Source organism: Corvus kubaryi, unplaced genomic scaffold (genome assembly GCF_017639235.1).
Source record: "Corvus kubaryi isolate FWS band 111438036 unplaced genomic scaffold, C.kubaryi_AGA036_p1.0 78, whole genome shotgun sequence".
Taxonomy (NCBI): domain Eukaryota; kingdom Metazoa; phylum Chordata; class Aves; order Passeriformes; family Corvidae; genus Corvus; species Corvus kubaryi.
In genome coordinates this window covers 9,677,373-9,700,050 of record NW_024582065.1, presented here as the reverse complement: position 1 = coordinate 9,700,050, position 22,678 = coordinate 9,677,373, and the positions used below count along the sequence as shown (strand labels likewise).

The following is a 22,678-nucleotide window of genomic DNA, read 5'->3' as shown; positions in this document are numbered from 1 at the left end:
ACTGGAATAACCCCATGGAATGGTGCAGGCTGGGGAGCAGCTCAGCAGAGAGGACCTGGGGTCCTGGAGAACCTCACAACTGAGTCAGGCTGTGCTTGTGACAGCTTATGGCCACGAGGTTGACAGAAGCACTTGGTGCCTTCTGTGGGACGTGGCAGAGTCACCTCTGGAACATTCTGTGCCTGCTGAGCCTGTCCCACGCACATCTCCTGCTTGCAGCCCCACAGGCAGCACCGGGACTGTGCCACACAGATCCATGTGTGTGATTGATTGATCCTCATCAGGAGAGCAGCTGCTCGGAAGGGGGGAACATGATGGGACCACTAAGTCATCATGTTCTGCTCATTCCCACCTTGGGAATCCCTGCAGTGCCCAGGGTACCATGTGTTATCTGCTGAGCTCTTCCCATACGTGAGATGACAACATTGGGGAGTGGTACCACAACTCATCTTTAAAGTCCAGTGCTGTGTCACAGGTTCAGGCTAAGTTCATTTCTAGGAGTAGCCCATATACCCCTTCAATTAGCATAAACAGAGACAAGGGCAGGCAAAGGTCAAGAGAAGTTCAAAATAGCATAACCTCTTTTTGCCGGTGTTCCCAAATGTTCCTGATCCTGCAAAGCTCTCCAAGCCGGCCTTGCCAGTGTGTTTACCAGACCATTGTAAAAGTCAAAAGAACAAGGCCTGGCTTGATACAAGGGAAGTTAGAAATCGAGGGGTTGAGAATAGGTAGCATTGTTGTTTAAAACAGGAGAAATAATTGATTTATGTTATGGTGGCCAGTTAGGCTGTAAAGTGAAAAACTCTTAAAGAAACCCTGTGGCTTTGAGGGAGTTTTTTGCTCTGATTCCTGCTCAGCAAACAGGGGTACCCCAATAAAGGTCATCAGCTCCATGAGCTGAATTATTAATTCCTTTCATGCCAATCAGGGCTTGTAAACAGTATATAATACAGGAAAACAATTGGCACTGTTCACTGAGTGGGCAGAGGAGAGGTCAGGAGGTAAATACTTTTATTGGCAGCAGCTGCTTGTCATAGCTTCTGTCCTTTTCATCTTTTAGGGCAAACTACTTTCCAAAATCTTAAGTCTGGTTGTTAGTCCATCTCTCTTCTCCCTTAGATGAATTGTTTTTAGGAATTTAATGGATTACATATAATTATGAAGATAAAAAGGGCTCGAGGGAAGGGTGGTGATTATGGATAAGAGAGCAAACCAGCATTGGCATGTTTCATAAAGAGCTGTTTGAATTTTTTTTATATTGAGAGAGATTTTAAAATCCGTCTATTCAAGGCCAGGTGTAGAGTAAGCAATTGTGCTTTTACGTACTTAAAAAAAAAATCAAAGTGTGATGTTGAGACTAATATGTTATAAATACCATCTGCCAGTAGTAGCACAAGAACAGAAATCTTGATGTGTTGGTGCTCTTGGGTGCCACAGCTGTGCCCTGTTCCTGCACGGCCGTGGGATCGCCGGATTCCTGGCAGCACTGGGCAGGACACTGAGGGAATTCTAACCTCAAATGTGAGCAGCTGGGTGGTGGTGCCCATGGTGTCCACATTGGTGACCATACCACAAATGGTCATTAAAACACATAATTTCAAGTGTGGACTGAAATTTCCAAGTATGGCTGGGAAATAGTTACACTTCATTGTTTGCAGGCAGTAACAGGGCATTACAGTGAACAATCTAAAATTTCGGGACTTGGAGAATTTGTGCTGCCTCTCTCCAAACACTTCCCACTCAGAAACCTCTCTTCAGAAGGCACATGCATTATTTAGTTGCTCTTTGAATGATACTTGATAAACTATTCCAGATGTTGGCAGGTGTAGCTTACTGCCCTAAGTGGCCGTTCCTCTCACAGCAGCTTCTCAAGTGCCTGCCCTGTGCCATCTGGCCGCGTGCCGGGCAGTGACCTCTGTGTGCCAGAGCAGCAGGTAACCCTGGAGTGACCATCTGCTGAGCTGGTCCCTCAGCCTTCCTGAAAGCCGAGTTGTGCTCAGTGCTGAATCTGCACCACTCTCAAAAGAGTCAGAGTAACTTTAACCTGCACTTATTTTTTGGCTTAATTTGGCTGTATGTGAAAGCATACGTAGCCTTCCATAGGCAGAAGTACAAAGCTCTTTCCAGGAACCCAAAATGGCTGTTCTGCATATGAAGAATCTTTTTTTTTCCGTACAAAATATGTATAGTAAATGGCCTGCCAGTTCCTAAATCAGGGAGGCCGTAGTATTACGGTGGGAAATAGGAAGATGCAAAATAATTCTTCTTCTCTGAGCACATCAGAGATCTGTGCAGTGTAATCCAGAGCCTGTTGCGAAGTCTGCAGTGGGCATGTCACATGCAGCTTTCTGAACACCGGTGCAAGAACCAAGCAAGATGATAAATTAACGTGTAGATGTTCTAGGCAGTAAATGTCTTGATAATTCAGTGGGGAATAGGACAGGAACGAGCCAGGGCATTGCTGAATAAATCTGTAATTGTGTTTGTTGCTGTTCTCAGCTATGGCTGGTGTTGAACACGATGAACTACAGCTGCTTTGAGTAGTGGTAGGAAGGTATGGCAGGAGGATTTAGTCAGTGTGGTGCAGTGTCTGCTCTCATGTTCTGTAAAAATGGTCTGCTGAAGTGTTTACATTTGTTTGTGGTTTGCCTAATTAGAGCAGAACTTTGCACTTTCAGTGTAAACACTGGTCCTCAGGGAACTGCCTGCTGCCTGAGAAATGGGAATTGCAAGAATGTGAAAGGCAGGATTCGGGCTGGCAGCAAAGCCTGGCTGTGGGCTGGAATTGTGCTTTTGGGGCTGTGTTCTGTGGTTAGGAATGTAAACTTGTAGTGTGCATTTATTGGGTCTTAGAGCTAAACAAGAGTTATAGAATATATAATCATGTGGGACCTACCAGCATTAAAATGATGGAGATGGAGACTGAGCTGCTCGACTTGGGTGTTGGTGGTGATGTGCTGAGAGGGGCTGTGGTCTTTTGAGAGAGATCAAGCCCAAAGAATGCATCTTTGCTTTACCTCATGCCGGGTTAAAACTGACCCTGTTACTGCAAGATGGTTTTCTCTGGTTTGGGTCCTGGAAAGGTGGATTCTTTCCAAAACACAGAGGGCAATCTGGCATTTGTTTTTGATCACATTCTGACTTTGAGGGTTTTCATTGGCAAACACAGGCAGGAAGTTCTGCTTCTTTTCTCAGCTGTTAGAAAATAAAGCTTTGGAGTGTCCTGTGCTTAAAGATACTTGTTTCTGATGCTGCTCCAGAACAAATGCCAGCAGCTTGCCAGTCTTTGGAAGAGGATCTCTCTTCTGATCAGTAATCTTTTGAAGGTTCACTGGATGCAGATGGGAGATCATCATGTCCTTTCATTCCACAATAATGCTCTGCATAGAGTTTAAAGCTGATGTAATTTAGACTTTCTTTGTGCTGGAAGTTGCTCTGAATTGATATTCTCAGACCATCACAAGTTAGAAATTACTAATATGACTGCTCAGAAAAGTAGATCTACAGATAATGTGTATGAGAGAAATACCTTGAAAGGGGGAAAGCAGATGCTGTTAAAATTACCTGCTTCTCAAAGCAGCTTCCTCAAGTGATTGAAGACACCTGTATTCAATTTCAGTGTAAATTAAAGTTTTCAAAATAAAACCTTCTCAGTAACGTGCACATCACATCTTTCTCATTTTCACTTTCCCATTAGCTACAGATGTGGAGCAGATGAGTTCCTCCTCTCCTGTCCTCCCTATGAACTCCATGGGCAGTAAGTACCCCTTTTCTTGCCATGTGTGACGAGGTAGAATTTCTTCTTCTGAGATAATCCAGAGATGGGAATTGATACTCCATGGTAAAGACTTGGAGAAGTTTTAGAGCTGATGCTTATTCATGGCAGTGAGGATTCCCATAGCAGAGAGCTGATGAGGTATTTCTCACAAAAGTAGCACAGACCAGGTCTGTACATCACTATTTACACCAGCAGAATGCAGGTTGTGTAACATGTGTTGCCACCAGAGATATCTCAGTGAAGGAGATGCCTGCATGAGTGATAGAAACTCCTGAGGTGATGTAAATTATGTTGACACAGGAGTATTTTTCTGCAGTGTTTCAGTATTACACTTGGAAATCTATAGCCTGGAATTTCTCATGAAACTGAGAGCGTTGGTGAAATCCACCTCAATTTCAGGGTAATTCTGGGCCTGTAATTTTTTGAGACTTTGAAAATCTGAGCTGCTGGACACTTAAAAAAGTAGGAATTCAGAATCCCTTCTTAACACTCCATCTAGTGGCATTTGCTGTGCGGAGGGACCAATCGATGGGAATCCACTAGATGGCAACAGGCCCTTGTCAGACTGGTGGGACTGGGAAACTGTGTCCTTAACAGGGCTGAGAACCCCTCATTCAGAGCAACTTTTCATCTCATTGTTTGGGAACTCTGTGGATTTTTCAAATGTGGCAGTCTTTTAACTGACAGCTCATTTCAAAAGTAATGCTCAGATGTTCACAACTGCTTAAAAGCCTCCCAGAGCCAGGATACTGTCCTTTCCACATGCCTTTGTGCTGGTGGACTTGCACTTACTTTTACTGGAGAACTGTGGTTCCTCTGTGATGGGAATGAAAATATGGTTCCTTCCTTTATAATGAGAACAGCCCTGTGGAATGCATGCAAGGTAGGCTCCAAGTCGTAACATGTGTGCAGTTATTTGCCTGTTGATTAATAAAACACATCTTTGTTGGTATCTAGCTAGGTTTTCATGCAGTTTATCACTTTTATATGGAAACAGATAATTTGCAAATGCATATGTAGAAAAATTTTTCATCTAGAGACATGTATAGTTTATGATGATACATTGGCTAATATTCTGTTGAACCTTTGTGGCCTGACATAGCTTAGATTTATTCTTGTGCACTGAAAGGTATTAAAACAAAACTAAATTTTCCATGGTATTCTCCCAGCAGAATGTGTCTGCAAAAAAAGGGCAGGACTGTCCAACATAAGCTGAGTGACTCTTTCCCCTTAAATAACTGTATCTTATTGCTACTGTGAGTTTGTCTAACTACAGCTTTCATGTCTGTTATCTTTTGCTAAACTGAAAAATGCTTGTCAAACGTCTGTTCCCTATGAAGATATTTATATAAACTTTTGATAAACTAAATAAACCGAGCTCCTCCAGTTCTTTTGATGTCCTCCTGTGTCTCGATCACTGGGTCAGTGCTGGTGGCCACTCCGGCCGGTCGCGATGATGACCCAGCCCTCGCTGGCCTCCGGTGTGGATGGATGAGCCCTGGCAATTTCTGCTGGGCAGGCCCCAGACTTCTCCAGCCCCAGCTGTCCCATGGCTGTGGTGGCAGCACTGAATGTGTTGGTGCTCAGTGTCACCCTGATGTGCCCCAGGGCAGGCAGATTTGCGGGGTGGTGGCTCTGGTAGGCGGCAAACAGTTGCTGACACAAACATCTAAAGCTTCCCAAGCATGAATTTGAAAACATTCTGAACATGCCTGCTAACCTGTCTTCCCTTAGTTAAGTTTTTTCCTTTGCTGTCTCCTTACCAAACATGATTAAGGCAAAAAAACCAAACCAAAAAAAAAACAAAACAAAACAAAAAAAACCCCCAAAAAATCTGGAGGATTTTTTTACAGCCAAGTAGGAACCCAAATTTTAAGCTTATTTGTGCATCCAGAGCATTTGAGATGTGTGGAGTGTCTGTGCAAGCCTTTGGCTTGTCATGCATTGGCAAACTGGGATAATGGCTCCTTTATTGTAATTTTCCCTGTTTGTCTGAAATGCCTTATTCAGAGAAACTGCAGTGAATTATTTTCACATGTCCTTGCAGTAAAGACGAACACCTCTGTCAGGACTTCTGTATTTTCTACTTTCATACAGGTATACATGAGGAAAACCAGTTGGCTGAAATGTCTGTTTAAAATAACACAGAAGTGCTTTCTTGTACATCCTGTAAGATGTCGCTGGAAAAAATCCAAATTGTGCACTCTCACTTCTGAATGAGTCTGCCAAGCATGCTGAAAAATTTGAGATTTCAAAGGCAGAATGTCAAACTGCATCAAAAACGAGTCATTTGTCTTGTTTTCATAATGGTAGAACAATTTGGCAGATGTGCTTTTGGGCTGCTTGCTGTTACACTGCTGTGGTAACTTCCTGTACTAAACCACCACACTTACCCAGGGTGTCAGTGGAAGTGCTCACTGGGGGTAACTGAACAGGGCCCTTTGCTGTCAGACCCAGGGAGAGGGGAGACTTTTCCTAAAACTCCACTTTTGCAAAGTTCAGTCCGTTTAGTGTGTAGCTGTTGAACTTGGTGGAGCTGTTCCTGTGTAAAATTGAACAAGTTTAAGTCTTTTAACAGAACAAGCAGATTTATTTTGAATATTCACCAAACTGGAGTTTACAAGTCCTTGGTGAGTTGTTCTGACTTGAGCTGTACAGTGAGCTGAGGGACATGGTTCCTGTGGGATAGCAGCACAGCGTGCCTGAACAGGCTGCTTCACGATAATCCTGTGAGCAACTGGAGGAGCAAACAAGGCATAAGAGAAGTGCTTGGACCCTTTACTGCACAGGGGATTGACTGACACCACTGCTGAGCAGAGTGGGATCCACCATTGCTGCTCTGAGTGGTGTGGGGGGCACCACAGGGACCTCCTAACTTTACTGCATTGCACTGTCCAGAGACAGGGGCATTTCTGGGACAGGTAGGTCATGCCAATCATGTGAAAACACTTGGAGGGCAGCTCGAGAGGCTGCTCTTCTGTGTCACAACAGTGTCACTTGTGTCTGTCATGCACAGATGTGTCTGCTCCTCCCTGCACAGCTGCAGAGCAGGAAGGTCCCTGCCTGCCCCAGGCAGTCAGCTCCAGCTCCTTGTCTTTCCAATGTAATTGAAGCTGGCCTTGCCTACCACAGCCCTGAAGAATGTTCTCTGCAGCAGTACCTTAAATCACTATTTTCTGTTTGCTTCCTTCCATTATCATCCCTGTCAATCCAAAGCCCCACAGCTTCAGTTCCCTTTGTAGGACCGGTGCTGTTCCATAGCTTGGCTTGCTCAGGAGGAAGTTTAATTTCCTATAAACTGGTAAAGCTGTAGGTTTATGCTTTACTGACAGATTTGCCAATTGGGTGTCACTTTTATTAGAACTGAACTAGTTCCTCAACTGTTCTGCTCCTTTAAAAATTCCTGTGCAGTTCTTAATTAGCACTCAGATTTGCTCATGAAGGAGCTGGATGACGTGTCCTGAACTTCTTTGGTGGGACAATGGCACAGCCGTAGACCTGCCTTACACCGTTTTGGGAGGCAGAACTTGGACACGGCATTTCTTTGGCACAAGTGTCACTTTTCTTGCCAGAAGAGCCACCCTGGCCATCTGAATGGGTGGTCCTGGGCTGTCCGAGCAGGTGGTCCTTGGCTGGCTGGTCCGCAGTTTGCATTCATTGATCAGTGAGTTGATAGAAATGAAAACCCACCGACAGCAATGAATGTTGATTGCAGCCATTAGATGCTGAAGATGCCACAGTGGTGGTGCTGTCACATGGAACTCCCTGTGGCAGCTGTCAAGTCTTGGTGATTCTGGCAAGCACACGTTCACAGGGAGAGGAGTAGAAAATACTCTTCTTTAGAAATGACATAAAAAATAATATATAAATCACCTTTTGTTTTGTAAGGTGATTATTTTTGCTTGGTCACTCCACTTCTACTACAGATTTTTGCGGCCGGGAATACCTGGTCTGTAGTTGATGGAGCAGGTAACTATGAGCTGGACCACTTTCCACTGGCACCCGTTTAGACAAAGGCCTGTTTGACACTTTAGTGCCCAATGGTGATCTGATATAGGCACATAAAGGTGCCAGGTGTGTTTGAAGGGTTAACTTTCAACAGCCTGTGCTTTCTCTTCAGCTTGAGATGGGGTGGGGTGTTCTTTCTTTTTTTGTTAAGTGCTGCCCATCTGTGACCATATACAGAAGTAAAATTTTACATGTTAGAAGATCTCTTCTTCTAGAACAGCCCAAGACAATATTCCCTGGCACATGCTTTGGGTCTTTTCTTATTTTATGGATCCTGCAGTCCCTGTGAGGGCAAAACAAGTGCCTGCACCCTTGTGAAGGCACCCACTGCCAGAGCCTGCAGTCCTGGTCACCCAGCCGGGCTGGAAAGGGTTCCACGTAGGTACCACTGAGGTGTCTGAGCCCTTGGCTTTCTGTTCCTTTGAAAGGAAGGCGGTTTCCTTGCTTGCCTGGGTGCAGAGCCACAGCTTGAGCCATGGGAGCAGCTGGACCTGGCTGGGAGGGAGCCACTCCTCGCCTGGCATTCCCGGTGAGCAGCTGCTGAAATCCAGTGCAGGTTCCTGGGAGCAAATGAACTGACATTCCAAAGCTTTTTCCAGCAAAGCTCAAGTTGCCAGCCCAAATGGAAATGAGGTTTCCCTCCTGATCTGGCCTGTATTCTACTATTTTGAACATATACCACGCTCAGATTTGTTTCCAAGTGTCCCATATGGTGTGGATACGTTCCTGCTTTTGTGCTGCCCATACAAAACCTTCCATTGATCTCTTATACTCTGTTCTGCACAAATGCTATGCTAGTATAAAGCTTTAATTCTTTTTTTTTTTTTTTAAGAGCAAACAAGCATTTCTTATACATCAATTCACTTTTAGAGAAAGTAGAACTGGAAAAACTCAACCTCTGTAGCTCTTAATATAATCTGTAAATCATGACCTGCTAATGGCAACCACATGTGAAATCTCTGAAGGTTCAGGCTTTCCATTTAACAGAGGGTTTGTGATAAACCTCAAGGTACAGTCAACGGTCGATGGTTTTTTCTAGTTCTCAAACTCACCGACAGCGTTGAATGTTCACTGAAGCTATCCAAAGATGGCTGTATACATGCACTGTACAGATTTTCCATGCATATGTTTTCCATAGACTGGCTGTGGAAACACTGCTGAGGACTGCACATTCTTTATTGTAAAGCCTTAAACTGCAAAGTATTTTAATTACGGAATGGAACCTTGAGGACTAATGAATTGCAGAAGTGTAACGCTCTGGTTGTGGATGCTGAGTTGACTTAGTATTTCTTAAACCAGCTTGGAATATATCGGCGTTGCAGTTGTGGAAAAACCTTTCCTCTTGTGGATAGGCATGTTCTCAATAGCAGCATCAAGGATGTTTATAATGATTCTGATTTCTTTATTAAGTTCACTTAAAAACCAAAAAGACTGGGGTTGGGGGGCACCCCTAATGCTACACCAACAGAAATGAGAGAAGGGGATCTACTTCTTAGTGGAGTACATAGTGTCTGTATTTCCACAGCTCCTGTCCCCACTCTTCTTTCCCCTGAAAAGAGGAAAAGGGGGTTTAATCTCTTTAAATCTCTATATTGCATCTAATTATCTTCACCTTTTCCACCTGGCTCGCATGGTTCCAGAGAGATGAATTATTTGCAGTTTGTTTGTTAAAAAGTAAATCTGCTGCTGTATCTGAAATAACTTTCCTGTGAGTGCAGTGGAGCCTACAGAGTCAGCAGGGATAATTTACGGTTAAATGCTGGAAACTTGCTTTAAATTTGGAGTATTTTCTCTTGTTGTAGGGATCTAGCAGTTTCTCTCTGAATATCCTGAGCTGATACATGTAATTTAACAGTAAGCGTATTGTCTAATAAAGTACTTGAAGCAATCTTGCTCCAGGAATACAGTTAGTAGCCTGCACTTAAACTGATTGATTTTAATGGTATCGTTAAACATCAGCTGATACTGAAAATCAAAAGAATTCTCTGAAAATTAGTCTCACCTTTTTCTTGCCATCTCTTGGAGTAGGAGCTGGTGGAAAGAACAAAGACAATTTGAATTAATCACAAGCAGTGCTCAGCCTGGAGTGTTAAGCCGCAGGAGTGTCCCAGTGTGAAGGGTGACTACATGTGGTAGGTATAACATAAATCAAGGAAACTCAGTTCAAGTCAAGCATGAAATTTTGGTTTTAACAAACCAAAACAGTGTGTTTGTATTTAAAGGACACTGTGAGAGAGGCTTTTTTCTCAATTCACTACTTCTTCCTCCTTTATCCCTCCAATGACCTTCAAGGTAGTAACTTTCATCTTGTTTCATGATTTCAGAGCCTGAATTTCTTCTGAATGTTAAACTGTACACGTTATTTCTATACCCTGGCTGCACACTCCTTCCCCTTTGCAAAGTTCAAAGCTCTCCATCAGATTTTTTGGACAGACTCCGAAATGATAAAATAGTTCTCTGGAAACTGTAAGTGGGCAATATGTGCAAGGCAAACTCCAAAAGTTATGGTCTGCACCAAACCTTCAGCACACCTTCCTCTCTCTGAGACTTCTTTCACCTAGGAAGCACTGAAACGAGCTGACAGCTGCCACCTCGATTGTTATTCCTTAATTATTATTTTTTTGTTCTTAAAAAAGCATTAAGTGGACCCTCCCCAGATGCTGACAGGAGTCCCTGAAAGCCCAACTCTGTTCTCTGTGCACGGAACACCTTGTGAACTGGGATCCCTGTAAGGCCACCAGTCAGGAGGCAGTGATTGCTGAACTAGACTTTTCTATGAATGAAAGTATTGAACATTTGGAGCACATGGGGTTTTCTTTCAATTTGCATACAAACCCTGAAACACAGAGGTTAACATGGTAATTGTCTGGCACAGGATTGAGTTCATTTGGTGGATGTTTCTTATGCTCTTTTTATTTATGGTGGCTGAACAATTCTTACACCCTAATCCAATCATTCTACTAGCGCCTCACAATAAGGCTTTTATTTAGCAGGGCAGAAATCCCAACAGCACTGCCCTAAAGTATCACTAAATAAATTTTACATATGCATCTGGTAGTAAAACAGCTTTCCTTTCCCTCCCACCCCCTGTGCTGTAGCTGTGACTCTCATGAGGGAGGTGTGTGACCCCAGTGATAGAAACTGGGGCCAAGATTGTCCTCAGCACATGACAGTGTCCTACTGCCTGCCTGGAGCATCCATGGAAATGCCATGTGCAAGCACACTTGCTTTGTCCTGGAACAAGCTTTAACTGTACTGTAAGAAAATGTGTTTTCTTTGTCGAGGTAAATGACTTCAGCAGGGTAAGCATGCAAATACACCTTGGGGAGATAAGAGCATGGGACTGCTGGCAGTAATTTTAGTCATTGCTGTTTCATTGAAATTTGGGTGAGTGTTTAACTAGCAATGCCAAGGCCAAACACTTCAGATTCATCAGTCTTCTACAGTGAGCACTGGAGATTATTTTTAATTGTCCAAAAATTCCTTGGATTACTACTTGACAGTCCTGGGGCTACATGAAATCAGGGAACAAAGTTACCAGTCTGTTCCATTTGCCCTTTTAGAACATAGTGCTGTGATGGTGATCCTGGAGAAAATAGATGCAGAGCTCTGCTGGGACCTGGCAGAAATGCTGTTGGTACCAGTTTCCAGCCTTTTAGGGAGGACTTACCAAGTTCTTTTGATCTCATTCTAGGTTGACAAGCTTGCTTGTGGATGCAACATACCCTAGACTTTTGTAAGGTGTTTGACTTAATACCGAATGACAATTTAAACTGGTATGATACAAATTTGCTGTGGCAAATGTTAAAGGGATTAACAAATGACAAACGGGGAGGTTTGAATGCAGTTCCAAGTGGGAACGTGATCCAGTTGGCGCAGCCTTAGAATGACTTGGCCATGTCCTAAAGCATCGTGGTTTCTGGCCTGGGAGAAACGTAGTATCCCAGGTTAGCAGGTTTGGGGTATTTTAGACAGAAGAGTGACACAGATTTGGATCTCTAGATAAATCAGGTGTAAGTGAATTGCTTTGGTACAGTCGAATGCAAAGTTCCATGTTTGGGAACCAGGAATACAGAGCATGTGTGAGGATAAAGGACTCGGCCCATGAAGTGGTACTTGCCACAAGGATAATTAACTGCATGTGTGTGCACAACCTGACTCCTACTACTGTGCAAACAATGAAATACTGAACAGCAGCACAGGCTGGTGCATCTGCATTTAGATCTCCTGAAACTGCTGAAAGGATGCTTTACCAGTTCTGGCACAGGATGCCCTGAAGACATCACTGAGCTGAGCAGGTTTCTGAAAGGTTGAGTGGAAAGCAATTAAATAATCAGAAAGACTGTCACTACTAAAATAAGGTTCTCTGAGGTAAACCAATGAAGGTTCAGGAGTTCTGTCCTGTCTCTTAGTATCTTCACCTGCACAGATGAGCCAGTTAGAGCACAGCAACCCTGCCCTGGGTTTGGGAATGGGTCTAGCTTCATAGCAGGGAAGCAGAACCTTGGCAGTGGGTGTTAGCAGGGAAAAATGGTTTGACTCTTCAGAAACTCAAGGTATCAACTTGTGTTTCAAGAGCATATAGAAAGAGTGGAAAGTTTTTTTGACCTATAGGGATGTGATTTTGCAAGAAAATTATACTAGACACTCATACTTGAAAAATACTAGGCTAAGACTCAGCAAGTGATTTCAGCTGAAAAGTAAAATTATTTTGGTTTTGATTCTTTTTGCCAAATGTGGTAGTATTTTAAAACAAGGCATTTATGAATGAGCTACTCTGGATGTTCTTGCAATCTGACATCCCAGACTGAGTAATGAGATGCCCTGTATTTTTTTAAGTGCTTCACTGAACTCTTTCTGAGCTATCAAAATGGTGAAATAGTTGTATTTTTAAAGCAAAACTTGTTTTATGTTTCTAGAACAAACACACAAGCTCTCAGGATCAAACTCTCCATCTCCTGTGACCTCCTAAAGGAAATAGTTGTCAAATTTGCTTGGTAGAGGAGGCTGGAAGACATGACCATGGGCAGGGGCTTTCTTGCTGACCTACTTAGAGAGGAGGGATCACCTGGATTAGAGCCCAGCTCGCTGTCCTGTCTCCAGAGTTGTTCTGTGCAAGGTGAAGGGATCAGCATGCGACATCTCAAGCCCCTGCCCTCACACCACATTTCCCCAAGGACTGAGCACAGTCTCACTCAGGCTGGGGAGACGATCAGGAGCTTCTTCAGGACCGTAACAGCTTCCCAGCACTCCAGGGGTGGTGGGAGGGATGTTGTTCTGAGAAGACAAGCAGGGATGGGTTTGGAGGGAGCTCCATTTATGAACTGTTTGTACCTGGACTGGAACAAAATGACCTCAGCCCAGGATGTCTCAGTAACGGTGTCATCTTCTCCTTTCACAGAACTTCAGAAATTGTCTTTGTTGGGAAAAAACTACTTTGGGATGTTTGGGACCACTACTGAATTGCAGCTGTTGGCTGCAATCAATAAAGCAGTTCTGACTCTTAAATAAAATCAAACCAGTGGCTAATGGATGTTTGGAGAAGGATACAAGGAGGAGAAGCTTGCATATTTCCTGCTAATCATCTCCTGTCTTCCAGACATTTTTCAGCACACACAGACTTCTGGAGACAGGCTTCTGTGCGTTCAGTCAGCAGGAATGCATTTTTCTTTTCATGAATTTGCACAGCTTCCCTGTGAACTTTTATCCCCTGTCTGTTAAGATAACATTTGTTGCCATGAAGATGATCGGCTGTGTTAGATCCATCACTTTTAATGGAGAGGAATCTCAGGTGTCCTCCTGATGGATTCCTGCAGTTGCACTATGCCCCAGCACATCTAACGCTGGGTAAGCAGCTTTGTGAGATATAAATAACGTTGTCTTTTCTGCTGTATTAAACATGCTCACAGTTCTTCAACACTGAGGACTGCGCTGCTCCAGACCCAGGATGTGTTACATTTATTGTGGTGGTGAATTTAGGATAAGTGCTTCCTCAGAAGGTCCCCCTGTGAAGACTGCTCTTCTTGGCTGGCAGCTTTGTGTCTGTGAAGATCAAAAGATTTCCCATTAGCTGTGAATTCAGGCATAGTTCCTGTGCGTGTTTCGGGAAGGAGAAAGATGATCCTAACTGCAGATGATTCTGTTACCGAGACTGTTTTCTGCCTTTTAGCTTTTTAGAAATTGCTGGCAGAGTCATCAGTCTGACAGTTTTCACAAAAATTAGCTCCTGTGTTGCAGAGAATTGCCGCCTTGTGCTGAGGCTGGAAGGAGCTGGACTTGCCAGTCTTTGCTAGGGCAGGGAGGGCAGGAAGCACCATCGGTTCTCCTGCTGGTCCCCAGAGTCCAGCTGAGGTTCCCTTGTCATTGTTTCTGGATGTATAATGTAGCTGGATAATGTCAGAGAATCCTGAGTTTGGAGTTAAGGTCTCCTTTGCTTTGGTGGGGCAGTGCCTTGAGTGGGCTCACCCCGAGCACGACGCCTGCCCCTGGATGTGTGTTTCACAGGAATCATTTTCATTTTCCCACGTGAGATACTGAAGACATGGCCAGAACCTCCACTTGTAATGGCCAAACATGGGGAAAATATGCTGCAAAGTAATTGGGAGAGAAATCTGAGGTCTGTTTTGTTGAGATGGCTTCCTGTGACTTTAGACCAGGGACATGACCCCCATGGAACTGCTGCCACGTGCCCCTGTTCACACACTGATCATACACAACACTATAAAAATAGAGATTTCTTTTTATATATGCTAATTGTGACTTTCATATTTGATTCCCTGTTTGGAATATTAGCAATTCCACATGGATAAAGCTTAGGTTATCTGCTTGGGAAGCAGTACGGATGGAGAGGGATCAAATGAAGGATTTGCTTTTCATAATCATAATGTCTCCTGATGTGTTGGTAACTGTCCCTTTCAAGATAATTAGTTCCTGGTTTTCATCTTTGTAATCCAGCAATTTTCATCTGATAGACTTCAAGATTTGAAGTTCTTCTCAAAAGAAATACCTGTAAAACCTCACTTTTTGGCTCAGTTTTGGCAGTGCGGCACCTCTGGGTCAGTTTTACGCTGCCACCTTGTAAGACTCCATTTCATGATACACTCAGTGTAGTAAGGATTTTACTTCCAGTAACTGTATATAACTGAAGCAAAGAAAATGACATTACAGTGACATTGTAACGAGCAGGAAAATGAATCCTCATGTGGCTTTCTCCCCATCCTCCTCCCAAAGGTTATGAGATTTCTTATCCCTTGCCAACATCTGGCTTAGCTGGCAGCATGTTATTCTTTCCATGAGCAGTGTCTTCCTTGTGAGCTGAACGGGTGCCACACAGAACAAGTGCCCTGATCTCACTGAACCTCTGCAAGATCCTGGCTCCCATCTTCTGGCCGTGGTCACTCCCATTCAGCTACAGCAGGTACCACAAGGCCCAGATGGACGTGCTCCGGGCTGACAGGGAAACATCACATCCTAAGCATGGTCCCATCCACACCATGGATGGATTTCCACTACGTTTCCTTGCTCTTTTTTCCCGTTTTCACACCAAATTCATTCAGCCTTGTTTACACATGGTCTGAATGTACGTTGATCACGCGCTGGCTTTAGAGCTTCAGCCATGTTTCTGTGAGACTTTCCTCCCACTGTGTGTGGCTCAGCCAGAGCAGCACGTCTTGAACTGTTCTTCAGGTGTTAAAATTTAAAATAGAAGTGTCTTCAAAGACTTGTAGAACAACTAACTGTGATTTGGGGGTAAAAAAAGAGGCGGTCTCTTCTATCTGGTTACCAGGCAAATATTCTGTTGGAAGAAAGACTTCCTCCCCGGCCTCTTATATATTTAATTTCTTTGCTTTTGCGTGCTTTTAAATATTGGATGGATGTGGATATGACCCCCAGGTGAGCAGGACTCAGCCATTCTTCTCTGAATTATACATTTAGCCTATTCAAATGCAGCCATCATGTGAAACAAAAAGGAGAAAATGTACTTATGTTCATTTAGAAGAATGATCTTTGGATAACGTCACCAAATATCGCAGGGTTTTATCTTGCCTATAAAATAAATTGGTCCCAGTGTGCTGATATGCACATAAAAGTTTGAATATGAAAGTAGTATAAAATTCATATGAGTTGGTAGAACTCGCTTTAGAATTTTGAAAAAATGGGAACAGATTTCCTATGATCGATGCATGAGGGAGGGAGGGACGCGCTGCAGATTTTCATTTGTGAATCTCAACCTATTGGCATATTTTCTTTTTTGGTGCCCTTTCTCCTCATATTTGAGCGTATTAGCGACCTTTTGTCCTGGGGTGTGATGAGAGCACAAGTGTTCCTGATGTGCTTTGTACCCCAGCACCACAAGCCACAGAGACTGATGACGATGGTAATGCTCAAATTTGGTTGGTGGTCTTTGGACTGCGAGTTCTGCAATCACTTCATTGTTTTTATAGTTTTCCTTTTACACTGAACTCACTGGTGTTTAGAAAAGTTTCTAATATTTTAAGATACACTTTGTTGTCTTCCCTCTCGCCAGTACTTACACCAACAACAGCGGGGTTTGCATGGTCTGTGTTCTAGTAATTGCTCTCTACCGGAACAATTAAGAGCTGTGAGAGGAGAGGAAATTTGGATAAAATGTTCCAAATGGAAATCTGCTTTTATGTTGTTTCAGAATGACAACCCAGCAAGCATAGGTGGATGTACTGTAAATTGTCAGGATTCAGACAGCACCATCCTTATTCTCAGTAAACAGGCAGGGTTGGGAGGGACGTCTGGATCTGGGCAATCCACACCAACTCTCCTCCCAGGGCACCACAAAGCTCACACAGATACAAACAAAACAGCCTCACTCAAACATTTCTGTACGTTCTTCTCTTCCAAAGTAGACTGCAGAAATATTGCATCTACACCCTGGTTACTAAAGGCAAAAAATGAATTAAATAGGGCAAACAAAGCTGGAGCTAAGCTATTATGTATTTCAGATCGCTTAGTATTTGGCATGTGGACCAAATGCTTTAGATTATAAGGCATAAGCCTTTCAGAACCTTAAGTTATTTTAAAATTAAATGGATGACAGGCACAGGTCTGCTGCATGGATTTGATTTTCTTTGTATCTTAGCAGAAGTAGTAAGCAATGTCTCTAAGTATCTAGTAAAGCTATTTTCTGCTATTACAGAAAGGTTTGCTATGAGAAACAGAACTGAGAGAGGACCACATTTTCAATAAAACAAATTGAACAGATTCTCAGAAATCTAGGTCACAGTAACAGATGACCTATACATGGTCCTAGTTTTTGATGCAACTGTCTAATCTGCTCTGAGAGTACTAGCCAGACATCATTCCTAATTGACCTTGATATTCAGTGAACAGAAAGAAAGCTAAAGCCACATGATATTTAAATCTTTAGCAGAAAATAATATATGGCAAACTTGAATGCATTCTGTTTTGCAACTAGGATCTTTTTAATGTGAACCTTGTCTGCAAACGTGTTGATCATCTTAAAGTCTGATTTTGAGGCTCTACCTAAAGAGATAAATCTGACTAGGAAGAGCCATTCATTACACCCAGTTGCAGGGGAGGGTTTTATGTATGTCTCATAACCACACTCGGTAATGCAGCCGCCCTGGTGGACTCCCCCAGCCTCCCCTGTGGAGGAGCAGCGTTCTCAGTGAGGTGAGAGCTCTCTCCTTGCCTGCACTGGGGGCTCAGCTCCAGCCTGAGCCCCCGGGGTACCCAGCCCTGGTTATGTAAATGGAGCTGCTGCCACTCCAGGGCACTGGTGTGCGTGCAGCTGGAAATGTAAGTAAATATGGGAGACTGGGAATTGATGTGCGTGGTGAAACCCTGACCACTTCTGCTCATAGACCAGATGAATCCTTTTTGTTCATGACATCAGACTCAAGATGTAGCACTACTTACAGAGGCACTGCAGACTTGTACACAGGAACAGAGGGATGTGTGCTCTAATGCTCAAGTAATGTGTGCTCAAAAGCCTGGAAAAAGCGAAGTAGGAAAGCCTTGAATACTCATATGACAAGGCATTTTCCAAGAGACCTATAAACTGATTTGGCTACCAAATTGAGAATCAGTAAACATATTGACAGAATTTTGGGGATTGGTAACCTGTAGCTTGCTGGACTCCATTGTGTTCCAATCTGCCTGCACTGGACAAGCAGTGCCTGTGTCACCACTGGGCTCACCCTGCCGGGGCTGGAGCCAACCCGGAGCACACAGCCCCGTCCCCCTGTGTTAGGGCAGCTCTGAGCTGAGGGCAGTGCCCGTGGGGGGACACGTTACTGCTCCACGTGCCGCCCGTGCCCACCCAGCCCTTACAGCTGGGCATCGCATCCCACCCAGCCTGGCCTTTCCGAGGGAAACACGGGTGAACCGCAGGGCTGAGCAGCGTGGTGGTGCAAAGCCAAGTTGTGCATGACCCCAAAGCCGTTATGGTGGAAAGGGACCTGCTACTGGGCAGCAGAATTCCCATTCCCAGGCTTCCTGCAATATTCATTCCCACACAATTAACTGCTAATGCAGGAGGGTTCTTGGGTTTGAGATGCAGCACTTGGCACTCAGAAATCTGCAGTTTTACCCAGGTCATTGCTGGCAGTGGGGTTCATTTCTTTGTGTTATGGTCCAGGGCAGCTGCAGATGGTTTGAGCTACTCTCAGGCAGAACACGGAGGGCAGGAATGACTGAGGTCTGTTTGAAGAGGTGATGTCATCAGACTGTACGTCCATGGTGCTTCTTAGGGAAACACATGCTTCCATGTTATCCTTAATATCAAAACACCCAATTGTTATCTTTTGAGTTCTTAACATTTGAAACTGTTGAGCACTATTAATCAGCGCTGTGGGTTTGAAACGATTACAGCATCTGCTGGCTATAATTAAGACAAAATGAAATTCCTAGGATTCCGCATTTTGTGTTAAATTGCCAAGTGTATTGTGAGATTGCAGCATACCTGACACATTTTTATTGGCAACCAACCCTGTAATGCAATACCATCTATTAATGGTCGGATTATACACGCATTGGTCTTCTGCATCTGCTGCACTTCCAAGGCTGTTAGTGGTTGTGACAGTGGTTCAGGCTTTATAAGCTTTCCCTTGGAATAGTTGTAACTGGAGTTGTGAAAACTGACTTTGGAATTATCTGTTATTTCTACGTGCAGTTTAAATAAACCCTGACCACATGAGAAGAGCCATCAGCATCCTTTTCTTATGTGCATGATGGGATTATTCCCATGTCCAGGCTGAGTCTGCAGATGTTTTGGGGGCAGGTTATGCCCAGGCATTCCTCTTATGGCTATTTCGATTAAGCAGAAGGGCTTTTTGCCTACTTATAATGGTCTGGTTTCCATTCAAAACTATGTGCTTAACAGGTACTCAAAATCTTACGACCCAATTGCAAGGACAAAATTTAACTTTTCAGCACATTTTTTTTAGACAGCACTTTCAAGGGGTAGGTTTTATCATCAGCATCTGGATGAATATTAACTATTAGCAGTCTTACAGGTAACAGAAAAGGTTGCTGTATTTTAAGAACACCATGGAATTTCATCTAAAAGTGTGTTGCAGATAGAGCCATCAATATCCTTAACCTTTATTAAAAATAATAATGTTTTTGTTCAAAGGCCTATTTTAGGTAGGTCCTCCTGGGCTTGTCAGTACCAGCAAGAAAAAAATCAAAATAGGTGATAAGAATTGGGCTAGATTACAATCAAGCTAAGTTTTACTGAGAAGTAATACACCCAGGCCATTGTACTCCATCAGGAAGAGAATTCAAGGAAGTTATATAATTACTCAGACAAAACTGACTCCTGTGAAAAGTATTTACATTCACATTTATATTTTTAATGTTCTGAAACAGCAGCTGAAAATTCTGTGAGCTGGTCCCTCACACGTACGGGTGTTTATTAGTTGTACAAGCAGCACTGTTTTTAGAAGTGCGTTCTTTTAGTCATCCAGCCTTCTTTTGCCCTACGTTGCTTGAAGGACCAGTGGAAGCAAGTCCATCATCTGCCTGATGGGCTGGTCAGAGCATTAGCAGTGCTCCTCCCAGGTGTCTCCCAGGAAGATGGACCTTCCTTGCTTTAGAACTCTTCCCCTTTTCCTGAGCTCACAAGGATTGCGTTGATAAAAACGTGCTTAATGGCAGCAAACAGCCCAACATTTGTTTCTGTATTTTATCATGCTTTGTATTGCTGCAGCTCATAACACACACACACACACACTTTCCAGCTGCAATATAGAACTCTCACTTTCATTGTTTTTCCTGGGTGAAGAAGAGCCAAGTCATCCCACTCCTGCTGCGCTCGCAGGGAGGCTCACACCTAGAGACACCCTGACACTGTTAAAACTGTGCCAGGCACACAGTCTTAAAAGCCTGTTGGACCAGGTATTTTATCTGGCGCTAAGGTGGTAGAGGAGGTAAGATTTATGGAAAAATACAAAAGGAGAGGAGGACCAGCCCCAACCCTCCCGCTCTTTGGGAGAGGACTGCCCTGAGCCCCGGCGCGCGGCCGCGGCGCCGCGCACAGCGAGGGGCTGGCTTCTCAGCTAATAAAACCCGCTGGTTGGTTTTCTAATCTCGATAATTTCTGCTCATTGGCTCCAATCAGCGGATTAAAGCCCAGTCTCCGAGCAGTTCTCATTTTAACTCCAGACTGGGGGGAAAGTAAGGGAAATGGGAGGTACCAGACACTGAGCAGTTTGGTTTTCTTATTTATTTTTGTGTTTCCCAAGTTGACACAACAGAACAATGTTCTCCTCCACAGCTGGTACTGGAGCTGCATGGAGTAAATTTACTGAACCTTTTAGGATGAAATAAGCTGCCCAGCCTTGTCGCCTTACAACCACCACTAAACCAAGTCTATTAGAACACCACCCCATCTCAGGCTGGACATCAGCCACCTCGGTAACAAATCTCTGCTTTTATAAACACTTTGAGGTTTTCTGTCCTTAAATTCTATTAATTCCCCCCCCCACACTCCCCCCAAATTAAAATTTCCAGCCAGATCATGCTTCTGCCTTCCAGACTCAGGGCAGCTGAAAAGTAACCATATGGACTTCATGATTTTATGTACTGCGACAATAAAGCTTTTATGACATTCTAGGTGGTTAAAAATGGCAGTCAGGAGCTCTTAAACATGGCACAGGCATGTTGCTGTTCTGAACCGACAGACCTGCCAACAGTGCATCAAAAGCTGTAATTTCCTGTGCAGTGAAGCCCCTATCTCTGCTGCCTCCAGCTTTGTGTCCCAGGGCTTGTGCCTGTGTGCTAACAAATCTCTATTGTCCAGCGGGGCGAATAGTGGCTGGGACCAAAGAATTGCTGTCTGGTTTCTATTCAAATCCAGGTAGTCAGAGATATGAATGGAGTTTCTCGAACAGCCATGTGAATAACCTCTGCTCTGCGTGGAGCTGCAGGCGCTGCGCTGGCTGCTCTGCGCCGCGGCTCTGGGGAGCACACCACTTGGAAATACACTTTTAATGCTCCTCGTGGCTTTTAATACTTATTAACTTTTAAAATATGCTATCTCGCATTCCTGGACAAAACAAGGAGGGTAAATCATCCTCTTCTCAACTTACTAAACTTGTGGAAGAATTCTACTTAGAGCTTTCATAATGGGTTGTTTTTGCTGAGGAAACGATAGGAAAAGTTTATGAAAATTATTTTCTTAAAAATACCAGATTTTTAAGTGTACATTGAACATATTTTATCATGCACAGAGCCCAAGCACCACTGCAGAGCATTTGGGGGGGAAAATAAGTTAAATTTCTTTAGGTATCGTATACACAGCCCATTGCAATCATCACAGTAAATCACTGGAGATGGTTTGGGGGGGTAAATACATTAAATTTCTTTTAGATATTCTATAGAGTCCATTGCAAGCGTCACAGCTAATCACTGTCGACAGTCTGGGAGCAAATATGTTAAATTTCTTCTAGAGCAAGTTATGATAAAAATTCCGAGTGTGATGGAGCAAGAACTGGGGGAATACTGCACATCGGGGCTCATTTTATTGCAGTTTTTTTTGTATTTTTAATGATCTCGTTAATTAACATGAGGCTTATGGAATCGAGCCCTGCACGGCCACAGAACCAAACCGCCGAGACCGGGGCTGTCTCACCCTCTCCGACCACAACAACTGTCGCTAATCCGCCGCCGGTCGCGATACGGTCCGCGGGCGGGGCGGCCGAGCGCTCGCCCCCGCAGGTGCCACCGAAGCCAGACAAAAGGGGGGACCGGGGGCATCCTCTCCCTCCTCGCCGTCCCCGCCCGGGTCTCAGCGGTGCCGGGCGCTGCCGCCGCGGGGCGGGGACGGCGTGTCTGGGGCTGCCCCCCTCCTTTGTGTCCCCGTCTGGCTCAGTTCCTCCCCGCCAGCCCTCGGGCGACACGCGTGTCTGGTTACCGACCCGGACCCGCGAGCAACTTCCAGCGCTGCGGAATCGCTCGAGTTTCTCCTTCTTCTTCGGGGGAGGAGGGAATAAAGCGGGGAGGGGGGAGCAAGGGGGAGCTGCTGCCTGTTCCCCCCTCCCCCGGTACCGGCGGGGAGCGGCTGCTCCAGCTGCGTTACATTAACGGATATATATATACATATATGAAAAAAAAAAAAACGCTTCTGTTGGAGAACAAAGGAGCACGTGCAGAAATGAGACTGGAAAAATAAAATATAAATAATAAAAAAAAAACCAACTGGCGGCAGGTCGGGGCGCAGCGCGACCCCCGCCCCCCCGGCTGCTCCCCCCGGCCCGCCGGGACTCGGATTAACGCCTTACCTGGCGGGGCGCTCCCGGGGACGGCTCCGCGCTGGGCTCGCTCTCCCCAAAGTTGTCGGCGGTGCGGACGGTCCGGCAGCTCCCGCCGCTGACCGGCGGCCCCGGCGCGGCGCGG

General features: G+C 44.5%; 1 protein-coding gene and 1 long non-coding RNA gene across 4 annotated transcripts in view; one reads left to right on the top strand and one right to left on the bottom strand.

Moving 5' to 3' along the window:
* LOC121676178 overlaps positions 1 to 22,672 on the bottom strand; it is a 28,578-nt gene extending 5,906 nt beyond the window's left edge. Inside the window, exons 1-2 of one of the 2 annotated variants that reach the window (XR_006020382.1) lie at positions 22,564 to 22,672; positions 9,789 to 13,828 (exon numbers count right to left, since the gene is read on the bottom strand). This is a non-coding gene — a long non-coding RNA (uncharacterized LOC121676178). The remainder of the gene's footprint in view (positions 1 to 9,788; positions 13,829 to 22,563) is intronic. The other variant, XR_006020381.1, reaches the window with a different exon arrangement.
* NR6A1 (nuclear receptor subfamily 6 group A member 1) overlaps positions 132 to 22,678 on the top strand; it is a 66,445-nt gene continuing 43,898 nt past the window's right edge. Inside the window, exon 1 of one of the 2 annotated variants that reach the window (XM_042052347.1) lies at positions 132 to 3,757. In XM_042052347.1, coding sequence (XP_041908281.1) covers positions 3,715 to 3,757 — 43 coding nt within the window. In that variant the 5' untranslated portion in view covers positions 132 to 3,714. The remainder of the gene's footprint in view (positions 3,758 to 22,678) is intronic. The other variant, XM_042052346.1, reaches the window with a different exon arrangement.